This window comes from Physeter macrocephalus, chromosome 5 (genome assembly GCF_002837175.3).
Source record: "Physeter macrocephalus isolate SW-GA chromosome 5, ASM283717v5, whole genome shotgun sequence".
In the NCBI taxonomy this organism is placed as follows: domain Eukaryota; kingdom Metazoa; phylum Chordata; class Mammalia; order Artiodactyla; family Physeteridae; genus Physeter; species Physeter macrocephalus.
Genome location: NC_041218.1, coordinates 99,323,125 through 99,340,200, shown reverse-complemented (window position 1 = coordinate 99,340,200; position 17,076 = coordinate 99,323,125). Strand labels below are relative to the sequence as shown.

At 45.6% G+C, this 17,076-nt stretch overlaps 1 protein-coding gene across 1 annotated transcript in view; it reads right to left on the bottom strand.

Moving 5' to 3' along the window:
* Positions 1–17,076, bottom strand: part of HECW1 (HECT, C2 and WW domain containing E3 ubiquitin protein ligase 1) — a 259,111-nt gene that overhangs the window by 52,250 nt on the left and 189,785 nt on the right. Inside the window, exons 17-21 of the mRNA XM_007124963.3 lie at positions 15,522–15,605; positions 14,997–15,106; positions 10,115–10,235; positions 9,270–9,383; positions 8,291–8,443 (exon numbers count right to left, since the gene is read on the bottom strand). Coding sequence (XP_007125025.1) covers positions 8,291–8,443; positions 9,270–9,383; positions 10,115–10,235; positions 14,997–15,106; positions 15,522–15,605 — 582 coding nt within the window. The remainder of the gene's footprint in view (positions 1–8,290; positions 8,444–9,269; positions 9,384–10,114; positions 10,236–14,996; positions 15,107–15,521; positions 15,606–17,076) is intronic.

Genomic DNA, 17,076 nt, shown 5'->3' with positions numbered 1-17,076 from the left:
CATGTGGGATCTTCCCGGACCGGGGCGCGAACCCGCGTCCCCTGCATCGGCAGGCGGACTCTCAACTACTGTGCCACCAGGGAAGCCCTCATTGTTTACTTTTATATTAACTTCTGTATCTCCAGGGACATAAAATCAACATGCAATGGTGATTAAAAGAATAAAAAGATCATCATATGAGCACCTCACTAATATGCAAAAGACAATCATAATCAAAGAATGAAGATATGGAATTTGGGATATTACTTTAAGATTTCTTGGTCAAAGACACGTACAATTTAGCAAATGGTAATATTTCTAGTGGATGGAGTGAAAGTCCTGAATGGTAGAGGCCCCTCTGGTTATTTTCAGTCCCTGCCCTACACCCCTCATGGGTTTCCCACAATTTTCTGTCCTGCTCTGTGACCTTGGGGACAGGCTGCTATGGGCTGCAGTAGCTGGAGATCCTGCGCCCTCTGTGCATGGCTGGCTTGGCCAATGGGACTGGAGGATGCAGGAGGGTGTTGTGCTCTTTCCAGGCCCCTCCCAGTGGGGGGCAGGGCTGCGTGCATCTGTGACCACAGCTCCCTTGGGAGGCCCAACAGGGTTCCAGCTCCACCTCCTCTCTCTTACTTGGCATGAGTGTTACCCTTGCTGATTTTGACAGGGTCCTTATCAAGTGGGAAAGTCAGTGGTACAAATGCTGCCATAGTTGCTCCAGGTCTTTGCTCAAAACCTGCCAACCCCCGCCTTTAGCAGGAATTAACATAAATCTTTAAGTTAAAGGGTCCAGAGATAAGAAAGGAAGCTACAAACAAACAAAAAAAACCCAGATGCAACCAGCTGGGACCAAGATGGCTACGAATCTGACCTCCAACAGACCCTGAGTCTCATTAGACAGTGATTTCACTACATTAGCATATTAAGTGACACACCTACCCTGCCATGACCGGACATTAAGGACCCAAAAAGGATAAGGGCGTGGCACCCCACTCCCTTGAAAAAGCCCTGCCCCTTCCCCAGTAGACTAATGCATAAGCCTCCTCATCATTGGCCTCATTCCCCCTCCCTTTGTCTTTACTCCTAAAAATTAAATCTCTTTCCTGGTGGGTGAGAAGTTGATCTGTGAACTTAGTTCCTGCTTCTCCATTCTTTGGTTACTGAATGAAGCTTGTGCTGTGTCGTTCTCAGCTTTGGTTTCATTATTTGGCTGCTCCAACCAAACGGAAAAAGAACCCTCCCCTGTTGCTGCAGAGGGCCTGGTGGGGCTAGGGTCCCAGCAGGGTCCATACAACTTAACTGGGTAATACAAATAAGTAAGGAAACAGCAATTACAGGAATTCCTTTTAGGCTGAAGTTCAAAAAACAGATTTTTTTTTTTCCAGTTTACTTAATGTGTGTATATAGAAATGTCACCATACTTATCCATATTAGTATCTCTCGACGCTTGACTAGGAATAAAGGGAAGGAGGTTGAATTGCTATGCCCCATATGCGGGCTTTTGATTTCGGGGCTGTATCCCAGGGTATGCAAAACCCACACACAGGGAGCAGGAAGCAGAGAGTTTCAAGTAGCTACAGTCAAGGAGGTGCTAGCAGGAGAAGGACCTGGTGCCAGAGGCCTCTCTGCCATCTCTGGGGTAGTGCCTGGCCTGGAGGTGGCAGTGTGAGAGGGGGCGGGCACTGTGTCAGTAACAAGCTGAGTGTGGACCTCGTGCAGAGCTAAGTGCAAAGCTCCCAGGGGACATGCATGTTTATTGCCGACACTGTAAGGGTTTTAAAATCAGAGATGATAGGGCTTCCCTGGTGGCGCAGTGGTTGCACGTCCGCCTGCCGATGCAGGGAAACCGGGTTCGCGCCCCGGTCTGGGAGGATCCCACATGCCGCGGAGCGGCTGGGCCGGTGAGCCATGGCCGCTGAGCCTGCGCGTCCGGAGCCTGTGCTCCGCAACGGGAGAGGCCACAACAAAGGGAGGCCCGCGTACCACAAAAAAAAAACCAGAGATGACAAATAAAAGTGCGACCTTTGAGCAATTAATTGCACGTGGAAGATACGAGCCCTCTGTCTTGATGGCCCTGGTACAAGGAACTGGCCGGTGTGGCTTGTGCAACAATTCGCACTCATGCACCCAATCGTCAGTGAAATGTTATTTTGAACACCTCAAAGTGCCAGGCCTGTGCCAGAGTAAAATAAGACAGACCCATCTCTGCTTTCATGGAGCTTACTCTTTAAAGGGGACACAACAGACAAAACAGAGTGTGGGACACAAAAGAAGGGCCAGTGAAAAGATAGAGAACCAGAACAATAATTTACAAAATGACCTCTTCCAGCCATACCCGAGCAACGTTTCCATCCTGGGTGATGTTTAATCCTGCAAAGCTGATCAGTTTTCTCCCTGTTTATTTCTGGTCTGCAGGGCCTCTCTGCAGAGGGAAGAGGAGGGCAGGGGGCAGAAGTCACTCCCCTCCCAGGCGGACTCCTGCCCTGGCCTGTCCTGCATTAGGGACAGCTTCTAGCTTTACAATGTCAAGGCTGTGACTGTGATGAGCCCTGTCATCTTCTGGTCTCTGTCTTCTTACGAGTGATGTGTTGGTCATAGTGAGTGTCATCTTCCTCACAGCCCACGTGGATCACGGGATAAAGGGTCCCGGGGGGAGTGAAGAAGGAAGGAGGGCCAGGCGCCTACCTCTGAGATCAGCCGCAGCCTTGCCCACCCTGCCGGTGGGGGTTGGCACCCGGCTGGGCAACAGAACTGAGAACTCGCGAGCCAGGCTTCCTCGGTGGCATCGACCCCTGGCTGCAGGAACCACAGTGACAAAGCCTCAGGCAGGGGCCTCAGCACCCACTTGCTGCCCACACTTTGTGTAAGGCCCGGAGTGACTTCACTCAGGTGTTGAGCCCTCCTGTGTGCCCTTTGCCAAAATGGCCCAGAGCTCAGGGGAGCTCGGTTTTCTTGTTAAAACCATTTGCCCCAAGGTGCGGGGTGGCTTGTAGGAAAATACACAGAAGAAATAACTGCAGCAGTACCATCTGGTTGAGACGCCCACAGCCAAGGAGGCCTTCCCATTCAATGCTAAAGCAGGCTCGTACCCAGTGGCTCAAGTTCTCTCTGTGTGGCAGTGACGCCCAAAGGAAACCCTCTGCCTTCCCCCAGGACCTCTGAAGCACTGATGAGACAAGAGTCTGACCCCACGTGAGGGTCGTGGCACCATCTGGGACCAGTGCTGGCCCTGCATCCTGGCTTTTCCGCCAGCCCAGGGCTCAGGGGACTGAGGTTCAGAGTCAGAGCCTCGGATCAGAGGGGAGGCCCCGGCTCACTTCAGAACAATTCATCATCCAATGTTGAGCTAAAAGGGAGCTCTCACCTGCGTGAGCTCTGTTTAGATTGCTAGTTGCTCAGAAAGCTACCTGCCATTTTGCTTCCGGGCTACACAGCAAATATTCTCAACATGAGCGGGAACCTCGGCGGGTGAAAGTCCTCACGTGCTTTCCTTTGCAAAGACAGAGGGTAACTAGCACCTCTGGGCCAGGCTCTACGGGCCTTTGACCTTTATAAAGGATCCATCCAGAGAACTTTGCTGATTCTTAAAACATCCCTGTGGTTTCCTTCCTCTAAGCGCTGAAGTGTAACAGACATATTGACACGGCCTGCTCCAGCCAGAGATGGTCAGAGACAGCAGAGTCAGGACGAAAGAAAGCAGGGGCTGGGCGGGTGGCGAGGTGCCTTCCCTGGTGGAAAGTGACTGAGCAGGCCACAAGTCCAGCACTTCTCTTGTGCTTTTCATCAGGCCTTTGCCTGTGGCCTTCCCCTGCGTCTGTGCTGAGACATGCTGGATCCCAAGGTTTCCTCCAGAACGCTGGGTTCCCTTCACGCCGCCAGGGCGCTTACCCTCATGAACCTCTGCTACCAGCCAAATGCAGCTCCCTTGGTCATCTGAACGCTCTCCCTGCCCTGGTGTCCTAAGCTCTGTCCTCCCAATCCTTGGCTCTGAACCCCTGGGGACCCCTTTCTATTGCCTGCACACCTCCAATGGCCTCCACCTTCTCAGACTGCCTTCTTCCCCCTCAGCAGGTCCTCGTCGGAGCACCTCCTTCTCTGTCCCATTCCTCCCAGGCTGAGCGCTCTGGCCACTCCTTCTTTTTTTTTTATAAAAAAATATTTATTTATTTATTTGGTTGTGTCGAGTCTTAGTTGAGGCTCGCGGGCTCCTTAGTTGCGGCTCACTGGTTCCTTAGTAGTGACAATGTGAACTCTTAGTTGTGGCATGCATGTGGGATCTAGTTTCCTGACCAGGGATTGAACCCGGGTCCCCTGCATTAGGAGCGTGGAGTCTTAACCACTGTGCCACCAGGGGAGTCCCTGGCCACTCCTTCTTAGCTCCCCCCGGGGACCTTTGGCTCTGCCCGTCCCTGACACATCAGCATGGTCCACCTCTCTGCGAGCGCCCATCTCCTCCCATGGCTGAGCCACTCCGGCTGTGTTGGTATCTCTCAAACTCAAGTTTCCAGCCCAGCTCCCCTCCTGCTCCCCAGGGCCATATTCCAGTTCCATACTCATATATCCGTGTGTATTTATAAGGGAAACTGCAAATTCTATGTGTCAAAGGGTGAATTCCTCATCTTTCCTCTAAGTATCATCTATTTCACATAACTCCCATCACGGTGAATGGTCCCAACCCATCGCATGGTGCAACCAGAAACTTTGAACTTATTCTATATTTCTCTCTCCCCCTCACCTCAACATTAAACCAGTGAACCAACTGGTTCAGTCTCTTCTCCCTCCGAGAAGTTCCCAAAGTCAGTCCCCTCCTCTCTCTGACCCTGCCTCTGCCTCAGTTTTGACCGTCTGTTTCTCCCCAGGACGTATCAACAGCTTCGGAGCTGGTCTCGGCTCTTTCCAGCCTTCCCTCCTCAAAATTTTCCTCACATTACAGCAAGATTTACTTTTTGAAAACACAAATCCAATGACAGCCTTCTCCCTATGGGATGAGACCATCTGCCTCTCTCTTCGTCTCCAGCCTCATTCCCACCACAACCCCAAAGGCCATTCTTGGCTCTGATCCATCTACGCTGCTTGCCGAAGGCTCTATTCCCTGCCACGCCTTTCGAGACTTGCTTCCAATTCTGGATCCTCAAAACATCTTTTCTCCCCTTCTCTGCCTAGCCTCCCACTCAACTGTCCCCTAAGGCTTGGCTCGTATACCCACTCTCTCTAGGAAAAAAAAAAAGATGGCACAATTATCCCCTCTTTTTATGAGATCCCCTGGTTTCACTCCCCACTCCTTCATCCCTTGCCTTGGGCTGAGTGAGACATTTTCCCTTGTGATTTAATACAATTCCCAGGCTTATATATGCATCTCGGGGGTGCTTTCTCTCTCTCTAACAGCCCCCCCCCCACACACATGTGTATTATGTATGCATAACCTGGCATTTAAGATATTGTAGTGGAATTATTGATTTACTCACATGCTCCCCCCTTGAGGGAGGAGATCTCATTCACTTCGTCTTTGTATCCTCCTAGCACATAGCACATGCTTGATTTACAATTGCTTAATTAATGAAGGCATCCCACAACACCCAGCATAGTCCTTCCTATATGCTATGATATTTGATGAAAATATTTCCTGATTCTAATTCATGACCTTCAAGACGCCATCTTAAATTTCATGCTCACAGACTAAGAGAATTAAGGGATTATATGGAGTATAATCTGTGTACATATATATTCTTGTGGCATGGGGTACGGCACTCTCCACCGCTGGAGTGAACCCTGCCTGAACGTGACTAAGTTAGATGTGGCCTTCAATTCTCATTCCTAAGTCCCCTCAGTGGCCACTTCCTGCTCCGCCTGCCCCATCTATGTGTTTCTGCTTCGCAGGTTTCATCATCCACTTATTTGATAAGTTACAGGAAAAAGAACAACAAAGGGCCACATTTGCTTCTTCACCTGCGGAGAGTCAAGAGACCCACTGTAACACTTGATGCAGACACGCCTGCTTCAGCTCAAGAACTTCAGAGCTGACACATGCAAATCAGTGAAGCTAGAACACACCCTCACACCATATACAAAAATAAACTCAAAATGGCTTATTAAAGACTTAAATACAAGACATGACACCATAAGCTCTTAGAAGAGACCACAGGCAAACATTCTCTGACATAAATCGTACCAATGTTTTCTTAGGCTAGTCTCCCAAGGCAATAGAAATAAAAGCAAAAATAAACAAATGGGACCTAATCAAACTTACAAGCTTTTGCACAGCAAAGGAAACCATAAACAAAATGAAAAGACAACCCTCGGACCGGGAGAAAATATTTGCAAATGATGTGACCAATAAAGGCTTAATATCCAAAATATACAAACAGCTCACACAACTCAATAACAAAAAAGCAAACAACCCAATAAAAACATGGGCAGAAGACCTAAAGAGACATTTCTCCAAAGAAGACATCCAGATGGCCAATAGGCACATGAAAAGATGCTCAACATCCCTAATTATTAGAGAAACGCAAATCAAAACTACAATGAAGTACCACCTCATGATGGTCAGAATGGCCATCATTAAAAAATCTACAAATAACAAATGCTGGATGGGGTGTGGAGAAAAGGGAACCCTCCTACACTGTTGGTGGGAATGTAAGTTGGTGCAGCCACTATGGAGAACAGTATGGAGGTTCCTCAGAAAACTAAAAATAGAACTACTGTATGATCCAGCAATCCCACTGCTGGGCATATACCTGGACAAAACTATAATTCAAAAAGATACATGCACCCTTATGTTCATAGCACACTATTTACAATAACCAAGACATGGAAACAACCTAAATGTCCATCAACATGGAAAAAGAATATGTGGTATACACACACCCACACACACCCCCCCACACACAATGGAATACTACTCAGCCATAAAAAAGAATGAAATAATGCCATTTGCAGCAACAATGGATGGACCTAGAGATTATCATACTAAATGAAGTAAGTCAGAAAGAGACAAATACCATATGATATCACTTATATGTGGAATCTAAAATATGACACAAATGAACATATCTACAAAACAGAAACAGACTCACAGACATACAGAACAGATTTGTGGTTGCCAAGGGGGAGAGTTGGAGGGGGAGGGATGGATTGGGAGTTTGGGATTAGCAGATGCAAACTATTATATATAGACTAGATAAAAGATAAACAACAAGGTCTTACTGTATCGCACAGGGAACTATATTCAATATCCTATGATAAACCATAATGGAAAAGAATATGCAAAAGAAAAAAATATAGATCTGAATCACTTTGCTATAAAGCAGAAATTAACACAATGTTGTAAATCAACTATACTTCAATAAAATAAATTCTAAAAAATGAAAAAAAAACAAAAAAGAACTTCAAAGCTGAGAGTGTTTGGAGAGAGAGGTCATGGGCTGTAGCTGGCAGCTGTAGCAGAGGTGGGTTGTTCTGTTGCCGTAAAACCAAAATATGGGGATTTGGGCCATATGCCCAGCAGGCCTAGGTGTTACCCGAGAAGCTCCCTTCACCAGCAGCCCTATGACACATCATCAATAAGCAATGTCAGACAAGAACCCACATCAGCAGTTTCCAAGACTTGTTTCCCTCCTCACGGCAGGAGCTCCTGCAGTGAAGTCAGGGGTACTTTTCAAGTCAGGTGTGGTGGTGACAGAGTAGGAAAGTGCAGGCATCCTAGATGTCCCATGCAGCTTTCTGGAGACTTCTAACACCCATATCTGCGGTATCTCACCCACAGAACTACACAGAATTGACTGATACTGATCTTCTTACTCATTTCAGTAAGTGGCAATTGATGTCTCAGGAAGAGAGGACCAAAGAGGTATTGGATTTTCAAGTCAGAAGGATGCTGAGAGATCATCTGACCCAACAGACTTATTTTACAGCAAGATGCAGAAGCTGATGGCCACAGTGTGAAAGCCATTGGTCCATATCAGAGAATTTCCTACAAATACCTTCAAGAAGCCCCTGCAGGGGACTCTTAGGATTTTAGTAGAATCATCAACATTCAGAATCTATGTCTACTTACCTTCGCATCTCCTCAGAAGGCAATGACAGTATGTCTTACATCAATTTGCAGTTGATAGGAAATTTGTATGTCTTTAGTAATTTATTTTGTATTCTGAGTGAAGACTGGCTCTAGTGCCTTGTTATTCCCTCCTATCAGCCCTCATGATATCGGGCCGCTGCTCCAAACACAGTGGCCCTCAAGAAACACCACTGTCTTCTGACTAAGAAAGACCAGAACTTTCCAACACGAGAAAGTAAAAATTCCAGCTCTTACCATTCCAGATGGTTTTCTACAAACGCAGACATGGGGCTGATCTGCACGGTGTAGGTGTCATTGGCGGAGTACTCGAAGAGTCCGTAGTAAGGGTTGAAGAGCTCCTGAGACAAAAGGAAGAAGAACTCTCGCGAAGGACCACTGTAGTCCAGGCTGCAAAGGAAGCAGAGGCCCGGGAAGCTCATTAGGTGAGAGAGGCGGGGGACCTGTCCCTACACAGGGGCTGGCTTTGCCCTTTCAGAGTCAGTGCTAGGAAAGCAGAGAGCAGCCTCTGCTCTTTACAGTGGATCCCAAGGGAAGTATAATTTGCTGTAGAAAATGAGAATGCAGTGATTGGTTTGGGGATGATGTCCTTACTAGATGGCCATGCACCAATGCTATGGCAGTGTTCCTTAACCTTTGTCCTCGATCATATCATACCTTTTGGATAAAACACACAACTGGCCCATTCAAAACAGGGACTTCATTGTGGGAGGTACAAAAGAATTTCCTGTGATGGTGCACGTGTGCATGTGTAGGAATTGAAAACACTTTCAAGTTCATTCTGCTATGCCCTCCTGGGTGGGCTTGCCCTCCACGGTTGAGATGGCTTGCCAAGAAATCACTGAAATCATATGAAAAATTTGGTATGTAGTTATATACGTGCACTCCTGGGGGAAGAGTTCTTTGATCACAAACTCAGAAGGGTACCCACGCGAGAAAGTAAAGGTGCAGCAGTTTAGGTCTGTATTTTTGGCTTACACTTTGACCATGTGACCTCAGACTCTAGAACATGCCAATCATCTTAGGCTTTTAGAGAACATGAAACCTAAAGGTTGGCAACACCTGGAGAGAAAGGCCTCCTGGGAGGACACGATCAGAATCACCTTGGGGCGAAGGCTTAGAGACATCCTGCTCCTTCTTGAGAAGAATCACCCAGGATCTGGGGTCTCTGGTCTACCCACACTAAGGTGTCTCCATAAAAGTGCTGGTGCCTCACCCCTCCTCTCCAACAAAGGTGATGTAGAGCTTGTTTCGCTGGAGCTCCTTCCGGGAATAGGCCATAACCTGATTGAAGGTTCCCTCCAACAGGTGGTCTCGCCGAATGATGAGCCTGGAAAGGAGAAGAAGTCATGTGGGTGGTGAGCAGGTTAGGGAGTGTTCTAGGCGAGCTGTGGGGACACAGGCTGATGGTCTCACTGCCCAGCCTCTCCAACAAGGTATAGATTCCGTCAGTTCAGCTATGGCCTTCTGTTGACACTCTTTTCAACACCATGAAAGCGCAAGGACAACGTGAACTTTCATAATGGGACACGTTCCATCATGTTGGACTACCTTTAGCATTCTTTTTGATCAAGTCCAAAAACAATCTCTTAAGTTGGATTCCTGAGTTTGAGTTTGGCTTTTCAAGATGAAAATAATAAACCCAAAGTGGAAAAAGACCACAACTCTTTACTTAGATCCGAAGATCAAAGCTATTTGACTAATGAGTAGGTAAATTTGTCCCAAGAATATGTAAAGGGAAACATACGATTTTTTAATTTAGTTCAAGATTCCTTGTTTTCTGAAAAGGTCCACCATTGATTTTATACATGGTTTTGTTTGAAATCTACTTTTCTTTCTCCCTCTCCTTCCCTTCTCTTCTCTTCCTGCCTCCCTGCCGATTTCTTAACTTCCTTTCTTCTTTCTTTCCAACTTCCTAACTTTTTCTTTCCTCCCTTCTATGAACATGACTGATACTACACCATGGTATCCAATCTCCAAACCTATATTACCAAGTTATAGGGGAGAAAAGGATAGAAACATCTACCATCTGAGTTCAGTGCCAAGCACTGGAGCACTCACTTAATTTTCCCTGGACCCTGACCAAATCCTTTGGCTTCCAGTTTTCGGTAGAAATTGCGGAGCTTGGCCTCAAAGTCTCTCCTGTAGGGTGAAGGGGCTCTTGCACTGGCTCTCTGTAAACCTGCAGAGAGAAGCACACAGGCTGAAGGTCATCATTTTTTATTAAAGAATAAATATGCAGGGCAACGGAGGAGAAAGGGCCAAACAGAGGCACATTCCTGCGTCTTCGTGTTTTACTTCTCCAAGACATTTCCCTTCATTCTATCACTCCCTCAGTTACTTTTATAATAAACAGGTATAATATAATAAAGAGAAAACTGAATTCTGATGACAATAAATATTTATGTCTTCCACTCCATTTCACGTTGTATTTCTCTTCAGAATACCTCGATGAGCATATTTCTTGGCTTAGTTATGCTTGAATATTCTAAAACAACATAAATCAAACTAGGCTCTTGTAAGTTACTATAAGAAGTGGTTGTAACTATAATGAAGCAACTAGGATTGTAATATATGTGTACTTTGTACTTCTCTAACTATATTGACGCTAAAATAAATATACATGTCCATTAGGCCCCAGAGCATGCAGGAGTTTATATCAGATTGCCTTGCACTATAAAAGCAAAATTAATAATAATAATTCCTTACTCTTTACAGAAGAGAGTTTTTGTATCACCTAGAGTACTTTGTAGATGCTTTATTATCTTTATACACCTTTTAATGAAAAAAGGAATGGAAAAAATAACATTCTTCTCCAAGTTTCACAGATGGTTATGATCATGGTTTGCCCCTTCAATAACTATTTATTAGTTTATATTCCAGGTACTGAATTTATAATCTAGATAAAACTGATACAACCAAACTCACAGAAATGAGAATATTATTATAAGTTGAGATGATTCCTACCCATGAAGGAAAGGAACTTAGTTCTTTGAGATCACAGAATACTCTGGCCAAGTTCAGGAAGGCTTCCCTGGGGAATAGCTGAAGAATAAGTAGGCATGAATTAGATTGAGTGAGCTAGGAAGGGCTTCCACTTAAGAGAAGAGATGAGCTGGGAGAAGAGCAATCTAGGTAGAGGACCAGCACATGCAAAGGTACTGTGGCAGGATGGAAAATGGTGCTCCAGTTTATCTGCAGCATAGGGTGTGAGGACCAGACTGATGCAAGACAAGGCTTGAGAGGTGGGCGGGAGACAGATCAAACAGGATAAGGTACACTGTATTAAGCGATTTTGTTTAATGTTAAGGACAACAGGAAAGCCATTGTGTGGGGACCAACGTGATGTGTCTTGAGTTATGAAAACCTTAGTCTTTCTGCAATAGACAGAAAACACCGGAGAGGCCCAGAGTGGATTTAGACAGCCTGCATTGCACTGGGGTGGTGTCAGTGGAGACGAGAAATGGGACTACATCGAAAAAAAAAAAAGAAGAAGAAGATAGACTGGAGATGTGTTTAGGAGGCAATGAACTGGATATTGGTAGTGAGGCCAAGGTGGGTTTCAGACTTCATAATGGAATGGCCTGTGGTGACATTCACTGAGATGGGGACAAACGGAAGAAGCACAGATGGGTGAGATCACGAGCTCGGTCTCTGATGGCAGTACGTTTGAGTGCTTGATTGGAAAAAGACATAGCTTGAGAGAGAGGAGAAAAAAACCTGGCACAGGGTCTTGAGGATGGTAGGAAGGGAAGGATGAGTCTGCAAAGGTGGTCAAAGACGTAGATGAAATGCCTACAGCTGTGTCCCAGAAGCCAACTGAAGAGGTGACTTAAGTAGAGGAGCCATCAGTAGTGTTAAATGTGGCTGAAAGATCAGGAGGAGGGCTGAGAATTACCCATAGGACTGGGTGCCCAGAGCTCGCCGCGACCTTAGTGAAGACGCCCCCTCTAATGCACAGGTGTGAAGGGGGAGAGGGAGGTGGTAGCATTGGAAGACTTGTAAGATAGGCAGCAGGCATTTGAGACAGTTTCTGTCTAAGGGCTTCAATTTTCTCAGTGAAGGAAGAAGGCACATCATTTGCCAGCAGAGACCCAGGGGTTGGAAGTTTGAAAGGAGCGGCAACATTTGAAATAGCAGTAGAGAAGAGCATACGTTGGTTGAATTTTCTTTTGGGTGTTTAAGGTCCATGTGAGGTGGAGAGATGACTAACTTATAATTGATAATCTGCCTTGTCAGGTGAATTTGCCCAAGAATGCCTGACTACAGATGTAGGGGAAGCAGATAGTAAGCTGATCTAGGAGTGGAACTCTGTAAATGAAATGGAGAGGATCGGGGAGCTCAGGGCATTGTCAAGAAATGATGAACCAGGGAGTCTATGCTGGATGAGGGAGAGGCAGTTAGAAAGGAGAGGCGTCCGTGAACTGGAGGTCCTGATGAGGGCACAGGGTGGTATCAGGGAGAGCAGCTGAATAAGCACGTTGGATGGGAGTAGGATGCTTGTGTCAGTGACTTCAGAGATGACAACAAGGCAGGAAGGGGACTGTGGGACCAGTGGTGGAGGAGGAGGAGGAGGAGGTCAGGGCAGACAAGGAAGCCCAGAAACTGGGAGGCCAAGGAACTGCACGGGTGCCCTTGTGGATGGTGATGTCATCCAGGGTGGTGGAAGGTCTTGGGGAGGAGAGGGAGACTGTGAGACGGGTGCCACAGTCTTTAAGAATGAGAAAAAGGTCGGTGGACGACAGCAACTAGGAGCAGAGATACAGCTGATCTGTGTTAGCAAGGAGGCACGCAGGGCGCCAGCGGCACCAGTCTCACCAGCGAGTCCTGCAGCATCTGAGGTGTGGGGGGAACCAAGAGCCACCACTTGAGAAGGAAAGAGTCTCTGCTGAAATACCGCGTTTCAGGATATAGGTAGAACTAGAATACACGTCTGTAGGTGCAAGTATAATTTTCTGCCATCAGATTACAGTATATTTTAAAATACAACTTTCATTACTGCTGGTACTACCACTATCGCCCATGGTCACTATGATGCATTTGTCTAATAATTAAAGCTTTACAAAGAGCTTTGGCACGTATGATTCACTATGCTGCCCCAGGCAAATGTCATAAAGGTCTAGAAAACTGGGAATTGTAAAGTTTAACTTCAAAATATCTGGCTTACATAGTCTAGGACCCCAAGGTCAAAGCTAGGAGAGTAAAGAATCAAGCACTTTGACAACATGAATTGGATGATTCTTTGCGTTCATGGTGTCAGTAATGTCTGTTATCAGGAAGGTTGATTCCTTTTATAAAACTTATCCAAATAATTCGCAGTTAGCAAGCAACTCTTTACACTCCCTTATTTTTTCTATTTGCAGTATGATATCTCCCCCATGTAATGATATTCTACATACCAAAGGTATGTAGACACTCTACTGCCAAAGGTTTGGACCAAGATGTAGACACATTATCAGGCTGGGACCATCTCTACAACAAGATGGCAGATCATCATGCAGACCAACAGGTCCCCCAGATGGAAGGCTCTGCTCCCCAGAAGGAAGTCATCCTGTGGACACTGGAAACGACTGATTGTCCTGATGCTGGCTCTGACAAAGCTCCTGGTCCTCCTTTTCCCAAGCCGTGTCATCTCAGCTACGCTGTACATCAGACACAGCACACGTGGGACATTTCCTCAGCAATGCTGCTCATACACTTCTTTGGAGGAAGGCATAACAATGAGATACTGACTTAAAAACAGATTTGGGGAATTAGCGAAACTGCCTCTAAGAGATAGTTCTGAACAACATGACGGGGGTCATTCTGAACAAATGAAAAGATATTCTAGTTTTAGAGACCTATGGAAGAATTGAGTGACACTAGCTGAATGAGACATCCCTTCTGGGGTACAGAACATATTGCTAAATTCTGTTTTTCTTCTCCATTTCCCCCCAGCTTCAAAAGCCAAGTCTGAACTCTAACTCTGGAGGTCATAAGAAGTTACTAGATTTTTCAACTAACTTCCTTTACTAAATTTTAAAGTTATAAAAATAGATTTGGGTTTGCCACAAACACCCATGACAATGCGATCTTGTAAACCAAGACAATGGGGAAAAACTCTTCAATATCTGGATCCCATTTGGGAGTATGGATTTGACTGAAGCTAATTATCTTGATGAACCCAGGAAATACTAGCTTCTTTTTTCACTAAACGGTTCAATATATATTTCCTCATTTGGAATGGAAAATACCCACAAAGAATATCATGAGTTCTAATTCTAAATTCATTTTAATACACAAAGAAAACTTTAGGGAAACAATCTCACATCATGTTAAAAACTTCTTTGGCATCTTCATGGGGGCATAACGGTGGTCCCTAGTAAGCATGTAACCTAGTAACTCCTTTACAACTTAACAAAAAGTTACTCAAATTGGTATCTAATAACATTCTGATTCATGAGGCAGAATGTTCCAGAAAGGGCTCTTCCCTTTTAAATGCTCAGAGAGTGTGTTTTAAAACAAAACAGCAGTTTAGAGCAGGGGTCCGCAGACTTTCTGTAAAGGGCCAGATAGTAAATATTTTAGGTTTCTGGGGCCATACGGTCTCTGTCGCTACTACTCAGCTCTGCTGTTGTAGCATGAAAGTTGACACAAAATATATAGATAAACGGGTGTGGCTGGGTTCCAATAAAATTTTTTGATAGACACCAAAACATGAATTTCATATAGTTTTCATGTCATGAAATACTGGTTTAGTGAAAAATGTTTCCAAACCATTTAAAAATGCAAAACACGTAATAGCTTGGGGTCATTACCAAAACAGGTGGCACTGTGTCATCACCCAACTTAGTGTGCAGATGATCAGAAAATTGAGAGGGGACTAAGGGAGAGAGGGCACCTTCATCAGGTGGAAACACAGGTGGCCACTTGCAGGAGACAGAATGCCAGACCCTCAAGTTACCTGGGGAGTTCTGAGGTGACGAGCAGGGTGAACAGCGAGGAGAGAAGCTGTACCCAGGGTGGAAGGCAGCCTGCAGGGGGACATAGGACATAATCTCTTCTTCAAAGAGACTGCAAAGTAAAAAAAAAAAAAAAAAAAAAAAATTAAAAAGTTAGTTCTCTGTCCATGAGAGAACGTTCACAAATTGGGGTAAGAGTGGTTACAATTCTCACGAGACAAGGAAAACACTTAGATTCACTTAGATGGGCACATCCCGGCACGCAAACTCTCCCTGTTATTTTAAACCCTAATTAATCCTACAACAAGGTCTCCATCAAGTACCATACGTAGCTCTTGATACCCCAGTCTTAACATGTAGAGAAAGAGGTGAATAGCAGGTATAAGGGTGGGAGCCCTACCTCAGTTGCAGCCATTGGAATATTCTAGAACAAGCAACGAGTGTTTCAGTCTGGGCTGTCCTGGAGAACTGCCCAGAGCAGCTTTTCCAGTTGCTTTTCCAGAACTGTTTCAGGCTCAGCCCCTTACCTCAGCAAAATGACTAGATCTGCATCACAGGACAACTTTTCAAGCCCATGATTACCCTCGGTCCGAATGTAATGGATTTTCTCCCTAGAATAATGTGGGAAGGAAAATAAGAGTTACACACCGATGCATAAGTTAAGGAATGAACCCCATTCTGATCCCCCTTTCTCTTCCAATAGGGCTGAACAGTGATGTTCTAATGTCCAGAGTATTTCGAGGTATTTAAGTTCATACTGCAGGTTCCCATGATACTCTCCAAGGGATCACCTTTCCTCAGACTCACACGGGGACAGAAGCCAAGGAGCACAACACAGGTAGGTCCTCAGAGAGCCACACAGTTGGGAGTGGAGCTGGGGAGGACTGTTGTGGGTTCATGGCATCTTGGAAGCCATGGGAAGAAAGAGTGACGAGGTGTCTCCTGAGAAACCTTATGCCTGATGGAAAATGAATTAACTCCACACTGGGTCCAGGGAGGGTCTGGCCCCAGAATACATGAGAGTCTCCCAGGTCAATCTGAGTATAGGCACCAATTTCTCTCTGTTTAATTACAACTCATGCATTCTGACTTTTGCACAACCTCCAACTCCAACCTGGCAAAATGATTCCAATAAGCCTATGGATAAATAGCATTTCTTTTGATCAAATGAACTTTGTAATGTGCCTCTCTGACCTTCAGATATTCAAAGGTTACAAACACTATGGCCAAGAATCATTCCCTTGTAGGTATGCTTCAAAGGAATTCAAAGTTCTTCCCCTTTCTCGAAGAGATGCAGCAGAAATCTGAGAAGACTTAAGGATTGATTTTTAAAAAAATATTTCACTTTTTGTTTAAATTTTTGAGATGATTTTATCTATCTATCTATCTATCTATCTCTCTCTCTCTCTATCTATCTATCTATCTATCTATTTATGGTACGCGGGCCTCTCACCGTTGTGGACTCTCCCGCTGCGGAGCACAGGCTCCGGACGCGCAGGCTCAGCGGCCACGGCTCACGGGCCCAGCCGCTCCGCGGCACGTGGGGTCCTCCCGGACCGGGGCACGAACCCGCGTCCCCCGCATCGGCAGGCGGACTCTCAACCACTGCGCCACCGGGGAAGCCCTTGAGATGATTTTAGAGTCACATGTACTTGTAAGAAATTAATAAAGAGCGGTCTGGTATACCGTTTCCTCAGTTTCCTCTAATGAAAGATTAAAAATAAATCTACTAATAAAAATACTATAGATACAACTTTTTTCTCTCTCTGATTACAGTAATGTGAATCCAAATCTTCATCATAACTTGCATATTTTCAGGTAAAAATATGATGAACTTGACCTTTTGGTGTGGGTCTTTTTAAGAAGACAAGAGAAACTTTTTGGCTTCTACAAAGATACACGAAACGGGATTAAACAGAGAAACGCACTGTGCTCCAACCTGAAGTTACGGGTAGGGCACCTGCTGCAGTAAATGCCATTTCCAAAACCTGTGGTTGCTCTCAGTGGCTCCTCTGACCAGGGACTTGGGAAGGGGAGCAGACCTGTCCACACATCATTCTTCAGGGAGGAGGTGGAAGCCCC